The following is a 9,069-nucleotide window of genomic DNA, read 5'->3' as shown; positions in this document are numbered from 1 at the left end:
GAGGTGACGGCAGGATTGGGAGTTCTAGGTCAGGCTCCCTCACGGGCTAGCCTGGGCTCCTTGAGACCAGGGCTCAGTTTGACAAGGGGGGGAAAAAAAAAAAAGGAAAAAGAAAAAAGGAAACGAGCCGGGCTTGGTGGCCCCCGTCTTCAATCCTAGCGTCTCCGCGAGTTCCAGACCAGCCCGGCCCACACAGGGAGCTCCAAGCGGGGCTTACCCAGTGCCCCGAGGCTGGAGACCCCCCAAGAACCAGAAACCAGGAGCTTTCCCGCATAAGGCCTTTTTAGCGGAGCATTAGGGAACAGGAGTTTTGGGGTAGACTGAAGACACTTGAACCTCCTAAGTTTTCATATCATTGCTATTTTCTGAATTGTGGGTAACCGTGCATCAAGCATTTAGACGCCTTTACGTGTGATTTTTTGTGGAAGTGAGGATGGAAACTAGGGCCTCGGGCAGGCTAGGCTGGAGCCGGGGCTCAGTTCAGAGCAGGTGCCGCTCTTACAGAAGACCCAGGGTCTGTCCAGCACCCGTACCCGACCCGCATCCAAACTGCCTGGAGGAGCTCCAGGGCCCCTCCTGGCCTCTGCGGACACCGACTCACATACTCACACATGTACACACGTGTACACACACACACACACACACACACACACACACACACACACCTGGCCTCTGCGGACACCAACTCACATACTCACACATGTACACACACACACACACACACACACACACACACACGCGCGCGCGCGCGCGGGAAAAGCTTCCTTCCTGGGAAATGGGGTGTTGGGTGACGCCCCTGAGCCGCCAACAGGAACACTGAAACAGTGTTCTCCACTCATGTGTGTGTGTGTGGGGGGGGGGGGGAGCAGGGGCTAGCTGGTGGGTGGGGAAAAGTAGGAAAGAAGCTACGGTTTCCCTGCAGGTAAAGTGGGGACAATACCCAGTTTGCTCGCCCTTAGAACCACCATGGGGGGACATCCTGCATAGGCGGACATTAGGACATTAGGACAGGAGGACGCTGAGGTCACTTACTCTCGGGCTCATATTCAGGTTGTCGCCCACACCATTCTTTCAGTAAATGATAAAAAATGATAAAATATGAAAGAGGTTTGCTATACAACCGAGAATATTTCTTTTAATGAATTACAAACTAAATTACAAATAATATTAACTGGAGGACAAGGGGTGGAGGGAGAAGAAAATCATAAAAGAAATATTTTCTTTGAACAATTGAATTACAAAATTCCAAAGTGCACATGGTAACAAATCCATCCACACTGACAAAAAAAAAAAAAAGAGAGAGAGAGAAAAAACACTAAAATATCCAAACTATAACTTGAAATATAAATATAATTGTCCACTCTCTTATAGAAAATTTCCCCCAACGACCTACCCAGGTCAAAGCCTTTAAGAAGTACCAGCATCCTCAAAATGACTTCTGAAGCCTCACTTCCCCTCCTACGGAGTGACAGGCGACTCAGAGGAAGGTGGCCACCGGGACCTCTGACAACTGAGGAACTCAAAAAGGGCTAGAAATCTGGCTCATTGGTGGTGCATTTGCTTAGTGAGGGCCAGGTCCTGGGTGCAGCTGTCAGCACCAGAAAACAATAAAATTGCTAAAAGAAAAACTCCAGCGTCTTTCACCTCGCCTTGTGAGACCACGGTGAAGAGACCAATCCCCGCCCCTCCTGACTCTTCTTCCCTGCGGAAGGTAGACAGCACTGAGGGGAAGCATGTCTTCTGCTTCTCCAGATGGGCCTCCTTCATTGTCAGGTGAGGCCAAACACTAAAACTAAGGTATAAACTGTTTGGATCTATTTTTTAAATCTAACTCATTAAAACAGACCCCTGATGCTTGGTTCTGAAATGTCCCAACTGAGATTTCTGCTTATCGGTTGGCCTTTACAAAACAGTGGCAGCAGCAACTCGGGGTGTGTTTTCCTAAACATGGGACATAACAATTATGACAGTCTAAGACTGGGATGGTGAAACTTGACATGGGGCAGGGTAGAGAATGGTCGGTTTTGTTTTCTTTTGAGTACCAATCCTCCTCGGTAATGACTACGAGGGAGAGGTGGTAAAAGCCGGGTTAAGTGCATCTAATACCAAAACTTTCTCCTTTCGTCTCATCTTTCCCTGCACCTCTGAATCCCCAGAACTGACTGGCCAAGAGAAAAAGTGAGTGCTAAGACAGCCAGAGAAGAGCAGAAGGCTGACCTGTGTGTGTGTCCCAAAGGCCCAGAGTCAAGTCAGACCAAGGGTGAGGAGGGCTTTGGGAAGGACATCACAGTCGGAGGTGGGGTACTGGCTTAGTCACATCCTGGAAGAAAGGGTGAGCCAGGGCCGCTTTGGCTGAAATCCTCTTGTTGGGGTCATAGTGAAGCATTTGCTGGGGGGAAAAATGTATTCTGACTTCAGTGATGTAACGGTGGACCAGGGGAGAGAGAGCAGGTGTACTCAAAACCCCGGAAACTGGTGTTGTTTTACCCAGTTCTCATTTCCCTCCTCCCCTCTCTGAACCAGCCTGGGAGAGGCATCAAAGACGAGGGTCATCCTAAGGGAGTCGGGGGCTCAGCTTCTCTTCTCTGGGGAATGGGAGAGGGGTTATATAGGCACCCACTCCGGCCTCTTACCGATAACAAGCTCCGTCCATCTTCGTCCAGGGGAGGCACAACTTTACTAAAATCTTGCCGAGCCCACTTGGGGAAACTCGGCTTATAATCAGGCATAGAAGTAACTCCTGGCCAAACCACCTCATCTGGGGTCCCCAGAGTCCGAAAGATCCGGAAGAGTTGATCAATCTCAGAATCTCCAGGAAATAGGGCCCGCCGGGTCACCTGAGGTGGGGAAAGAGGAGAGGCCGAGACCCACATTGACGTCAGTCAACACTGCTCCTTATATAGAGGCGGTTCCCACAGGCAGTGGAAGGTCAGCAGGGCCCCATGACTCCCCTCCCCAGGGCCTCTCATGGGGTCGGTCATACAGAGCTTGAGACAATGGAGTCCCTTCATCTGTCTCCTCGCCCCTCCTTCCTTCCCCCAACCATGGCTTGGTAGATCCCCAAGGCTGGGTGGGGCTGGGAGGGGGTGAATGTCTGGGGTGCCACTGACAAGTAGCAAAGGGATCCCAAGCCACTCACGGGGTACGGGGTAGACACTGCGGTCATCCCCCCTCCTTGTGATGCCGCCACTTCTAGATAGGAGCACAGCGGGCAGAGACTGTGTCTTCCGTTTCTTCTGTGTTCCCCACAGCACTTAGCATGGTGCTGGGTACACACTAGGTGCTTAACAAATATTTTTTGATGAATTGAGAGAGGAATATGGGCAACTGTAAGGTACTGGCGGATAAATTCACATGCTCTATGTATATCTATATCTAGGCTAATGGTCTCCAAGCCCCCAGTTTCAACCCAGGTGAAAGATCAAAAAAAATATTACTGATCTGTCTTCACACTGTTGCATTCAATGGGATGAGAGCTCCCATATGAAGCTAGGCTTCAAGGATCCTTCGATCTGAAAAGCCAGAGGTTGAGGGGGCAGGGCATGACCAAGTCTACAAAAATGATAGATGTGGATCAGCTGAACGCATTTAGCTTCCCTAAATTCCTTATTTCCAAGAACAGGTCTATAGGTTAAATGAAGAAGACAAAAATCAGACCTGTCCAAACTTTTGACACTTTGTAGATGATGTTGTCATCTACAAAGGTTAAGCTCAAATGCCATGAAACCAAGTTTTTAAAAAAAGGGGGAGGAATTGGGAGGAGGAAAACTTTGGTTGCAATGTAAAAAACAACCAAAAAAAAAAAAAAAAACAAAAACAAAAAAGCAACAAAACAAAAAGCCCCCACCCCTGCCAACAAACAAACAAACAAAAAACCTAACAAAAATGCCCCACCACCACCAAAATAAAAACCCACTCTGTTTTAAGTCCACTCTGTTTTAAGTAAGTTTTTGATTCTGTGTTGAGGCCACATTCGTAGATATCGTTGGAAGCATGCGGCCTGTGGGCCACCTGTTGTACTAAATGGAATTCATTCTTCCAAATTTTTGAGGATTAAAGCGGAACAGCTGCACCGGTGGAGCCCCAGGGTGGTTCACGCCTGTCAACTCAGTCCCACGGGATATACGGTAGTGGGGGGTGTGGGGCTGAGGCAGAAGATGAAGACTACAAAGCCAGTCTGGGCTACATAGTGAGACCATCTCAAAACAAAACAACAAAAACAGAAAAATAAAGCCAAGCAGCTGATGGGTACAGAATGGATTTAGCTCCATTTGGGGGAATAAGAGATATATACTAGGTAACTAAATCTATTTAGGGATATTCTAAAACTGTAGTCGGTATCAGGGCAACTACCTCTATAGTGGCGACACTTGAGAGAACACTGTGATAAAGGGCCATGGTGCCAGGTCAAGAAATGGGTTTTGCTCTTGGATGTGGGCAAGAGTGGGCTGGCGAGAACCTGGCAAGCCTCCATACCATTTCAGCAAAGATGCAGCCCAGACTCCAGATATCCACAGCTGTGGAGTAGTACTTGCAGCCTAGAAGGATTTCAGGTGCTCGGTACCACAGGGTCACCACCTGGGGAGCAAGAGGACAACAAGGTCACATCCCTCAGTTCAGCAAAACCCAGCTCTACCTCCCCGGCCCTCTTTTAACAAGGGATTTTATTATTTTTTTTTTAAACTTTAATAATGTGTATACACGTCTATGTAGGTTTACACAACTGTGCAGTGCCCTCCGAGGCCAGAAGGAAGTGTCTGAAACTTTGGAGCTGGAATTAAGGGTGACTATTGTAAACTGCCTGACATGGGCTCTGGGAACTGAACACAGTTCACCTGCAAGAGCATCATTTGTTCTTAACTATTGAACGATCTCTCTATCCCCAGCCATGTATTCTGAACCCCCAGATTTGGGATGCTCCTGGAAAAAAATCTGAGACATTTAAATGGCGTGCCAACTAGCTTTCCTGGCTTAGTATCTAAGTCCATTATAGGTAACCTTATAGTATGAATTCAGTGCTAAGACCCTTTGGTCAAGGGCTAGAGAAAGGCTCAGTGGTTAAGAGGGCTTGTTTTTACAGAGGACCCAGGTTAAATTCCCAACACCCATATGGCAGCTCCCAACAATCTGTAACTACAGTTCCAGGGGATCAGACACTTTCTTCTGACTTCTCTGAGCACCAGGCATGATGGATGGTGGTACAGACATACATGCAAGCAAGACACTCATACACTTTACATAAATAAGTAAAGACCCTTGGGTTAGCCAGGCAGTGGTGGCACACGCCTTTAATCCCAGCACTTGGGAGGCCGAGGCAGAGGCAGAGGCTCGAACTGTGAGTTCGAGGCCAGCCTGGCCCTTTACAAAGGACAGCTAGGACTGTTAACAGAGAAACTCTGTCTTGAAAAATCAAGAAGAAAAAAAAAAAAGACCCTTGGGTGCTCAGAGATTCCATTTACCAAGGAACTCCTGCCCTGGTATTTTGGTAATTTGTGAATACTGTTATGAACATCTCCCAAGGTTCTTAAGAAGAAAAATCACAGAGGGACTTACCTCATGAGTATAGGTACGAACAGGGACTCCAAAGGCTCTTGCTAGTCCAAAGTCTGCCAACTTGATGGACCCCTCTGCATTGATAAGCAGATTCTGGGGCTTAAGGTCCCGGTGTAGGACTCGGTGAGAATGGCAGAATGCTAGGCCCTGGAGCAGCTGGAACAGATAGCTCTGATAAAGGAGAGACGGGGGTTTGTTCAATCGCCACAGTGAACAGATACAACTTGTTCTTTGCCCTCAAAATGAAATAAAGCCTTAACTATGTTAGAAGATAACGCCACTACTGGGGGCGGGGGGTTGTTTCATTCTTTAGATCACATTTTTATTTGTTGGGGGGAGGGGGCATGCCACAGTGCACATGAGGAAATCGGACGGCAACTTGCAGGAGTTAGTTTTCTTGTACTGTGTGGGACCTGGGGAGTTCAGGTCATCAGGTCATCAGACTTGGAGACAGGGACCTTTACCTGCTGAGCTCTCTTGTCAGCCCTGTTTGCTTTTAAGATAGTGTCTTCCTGGCCTGGAACTCTGTAGCCTAGGCTGTCTTTGTACTTACATCCTCTTGCCTCCGCCTCCTGAGTGTTAGGGTTACAAGCATGAGCTAACACACATAGCTACAACATAACCACACCTTTAATAGCTATTTCTTTCATTGGATTTTTCAGCCTGTCAAGGATAAAGACCAGATATTACTCAATTTTTGCAACCCTTTCAAAACCCTGCACCTAGCACATTGAAGGTGTTAGATAACTGTGTGCTGAATATATACCTGCTGATGCATCCATTAACTCCAGCAGTGAACCCAGCTCTGGTTTTTCTCCCACATCACAGGTGGGAAATTTTTTTGGAGGAACCCACCAATTTCCCTCAGCGCCATTATCTGGGTGTTATCTGATCTGCCTAGGTTGACTCACAGGAGCTCAATTTTGATTCTTCTGTCCATCCTACGGTCAATGACTATAATGAGCAGGAAAAGCAACACAAATAAAGGGAAGTGGAGCCGGGCGGGGGTGGCGCACGCCTTTAATCCCAGCACTCGGGAGGCAGAGCCAGGCTGATCTCTGTGAGTTCGAGGCCAGCCTGGTCTACAGAGTGAGATCCAGGACAGGTTCCAAAGCTACACAGAGAAAACTGTCTCGGAAAACCGGAAAACCAAAAAACCCATAAATAAATAAATAAATAAATAAAAATAAATAAATAAATAAGTGATGGGGGTGGGGTGGGAAGTGCTAAAGTCTGAAAAAAAAAAAAAGCTGAAATAAATCATTACCAGTCCGAATTACCTGCCTCTAGTTTCCCCAAAATATGTGAGCTGGAATTGAAGAGGATTACCTTGATGAGGGGAAGAGGAATGCCAGTGAGGGCAGAGGCATCCATAAACTTCTTGAGGTCCTGGTGCAGAAACTCAAAAACCAGATAAAGCTTATTTTCTGTGTGGATGACATCCAGCAGCCTGCAAGAGAAGGTCCAGGAAATGGAGTTGAGGGAGAGAAATTACGAGTCTAAGCAAACAGAAGTCATCTGGGTGACCATCTCTGACACTTACTTGACAATATTAGGGTGATTAAGTTCCTTAAGCAGAGAGATCTCTCGGATGGCCGTGCTGGGTACACCTTCAGTCTCACTTGGAGAGGTTGGGAAAACAGAGGTGAGAATATGGTCACAAACATTGCTCTCTCAGGGAGACACCATCCCCCCCAAAACCCCTCAGGAAGTCAGAGAGGGAGATACTGTCAGGAGCTAATTCCTGGGTAGTCAGGGTGTGGCTTTTGGACATATTTAAGGTCAATTATTTCCTCTTTTTCCAGTGGAAGGTAAGTGGAGCCTCCAGGTGAATGTGAAGCAGAGGAAAGGTAATGAGCCGAGGGGGTTGAGAATAGCTCCCAGCCTCCCCAGAGGGCCAGTGAGTCTCAACTGCCATTCTCTTGAAAGAGGGCGAGGGTTCTAAAGTAGGGGGCTGGAGCAGCGAGGAAGCGCCCCATTCAGAAAGGAACTATTATCCTCTTGTCCCTACATAACCCAGCTCTATGAACACCCCCCGACCCTGCCTCGGCCCTCAGCCCCGACTCTCTCTTGCAGATCGGGGGGGCACACCGGGTGGAGCTCGAGAGGAAAGTTTTCTCTGAATTCCAGCCCCGGGACAGTCTCCCGAGCGTCTACCGTCCGCCAACACCCCCTCCACTTCGGAGTCCCTCCCCGCTACCTTCCGGCCCCGGACGGCTACCCGCCTGTTGGGGTTGGGGTTGGGGCTGGGGGGGTGGGGGGACGGACGGACGGACAGTCAAGAGGTCCCGGGAAAGGAGTTCCGGCTCCGGAGGCCACTCACGTGTCGAGCCGGATTTTCTTAAGCGCCACCACTTCTCCCGTCAACTTGTTTTTGGCTTTGTACACCACCCCGTACGTGCCCTCTCCGATCTTCTCCACCTTTTGGAAGTTCTCCATGGAGCGCTAGTGAGGCGGCTCAGGCCCCCGGGAGCGGGGCCCGGGAACCCTGCAGGAAACGGGCCCGGCACTCGGGGCGGAGGACCTGGGGGCCCCCGGTGAGCTCGGCAGCCCCAGCTCGGGATGGAACGCAAGCCGAGCTCAGCCCCTGACAATTTGTCCAACTTGAAACAATGTTGCCGCCTCCCCCACGGCTCCAGACGGCCCGCCGAGGCCCCGCCCCTCCTTCCCGCGTTTCCCTGGCTCCGCCTCCCAGCCTCCCGATTGGTCGGCGTCACGAGGGCGGGGCGGGCCCCCCGCGCTCCCGCCGCCGATTCCCCGCCCTGGGCGGGCGAACTGAGCGGGCCGCACCGCGACTTTCCCCCGGTTCCTGGTGTGGGCTCCGCCGGCCGGAACTGGTGTCGTCCCTGGTCTGCGGATTTCCTTACCTTTCGCTCACAATTTTCACCACCCCTTAAGTGAGATTAAATCCTACCTAAGCCAAGAGAGCCTCCTTTAAAAAGCAGAAATCTAGGAATCTTTAATGTGTGTGTGTATATATATATATAATATATTAATAATATTAACATATTAATATATAATAAATATATTATTTTCAATTATGTGCATCCGTGCGTGTCTGTGTTTAGGTTTTCACCGCAGATCGTCTGGAGCCGAAGTTAGAGGCGGTTGTGAGCCGCCACGACAGGCTTGGGCGCTGGAGCCGAACTCTGATCTTCTGCAAGAACAGCATATGCTCTTAACTGCTGAGCCGTCTCTCCAGCACTCCTACCCCCCTTTTTTTTGAGACAGTATCTCATAATGCAGCCCCGGCCGGCTGGAATGCGTTTAAAAAAAAAAAAAATCAGATTGGCTTCGAACTAGCAAAGGTCCGTCTGGCATTGCCTCCTGTGTGCCAGGGCTCTTATTGTAAAGGATTCTTAGGCCAGAAAACCAAGTCGTTTCTCAGCCTAGCTTAGTCCTGTCTCACTGTTTTAGTGGTCCGTGGTCCGTCGGTTGGTTTTGTTGATTTATGGCTGGGAATCTACACTCCCAGCCCCTTGGGACTGCTTTTGAATAAAGGAGCTGTTGCTGTCT

General features: G+C 49.3%; 1 protein-coding gene across 2 annotated transcripts; it reads right to left on the bottom strand.

Moving 5' to 3' along the window:
- Window positions 1-1,108: 1,108 nt before the first annotated feature.
- On the bottom strand, window positions 1,109-8,214 carry Cdk2 (cyclin dependent kinase 2). Of its 2 annotated transcripts, XM_028855485.2 has the most exons (8): window positions 7,877-8,214; window positions 7,097-7,174; window positions 6,883-7,003; window positions 5,554-5,724; window positions 4,477-4,578; window positions 3,140-3,283; window positions 2,634-2,837; window positions 1,109-2,389 (listed from the first exon to the last, which is right to left on the bottom strand). In XM_028855485.2, exons 1-8 carry the CDS (start codon window positions 7,990-7,992, stop codon window positions 2,285-2,287), a joined length of 1,041 nt encoding a protein of 346 aa, XP_028711318.1. In that variant the 5' UTR covers window positions 7,993-8,214; the 3' UTR covers window positions 1,109-2,284. The 2 variants fall into 2 exon arrangements, with proteins under 2 accessions (XP_028711318.1, XP_028711319.1); XM_028855486.2 differs by lacking the exon at window positions 3,140-3,283 and having other exon boundaries at window positions 1,112-2,389; window positions 7,877-8,212.
- Window positions 8,215-9,069: the final 855 nt, after the last annotated feature.

This window comes from Peromyscus leucopus, chromosome 18, assembly GCF_004664715.2.
Source record: "Peromyscus leucopus breed LL Stock chromosome 18, UCI_PerLeu_2.1, whole genome shotgun sequence".
NCBI classification, from domain to species: Eukaryota; Metazoa; Chordata; class Mammalia; order Rodentia; family Cricetidae; genus Peromyscus; species Peromyscus leucopus.
This window is presented reverse-complemented; position numbering and strand designations above follow the sequence as displayed.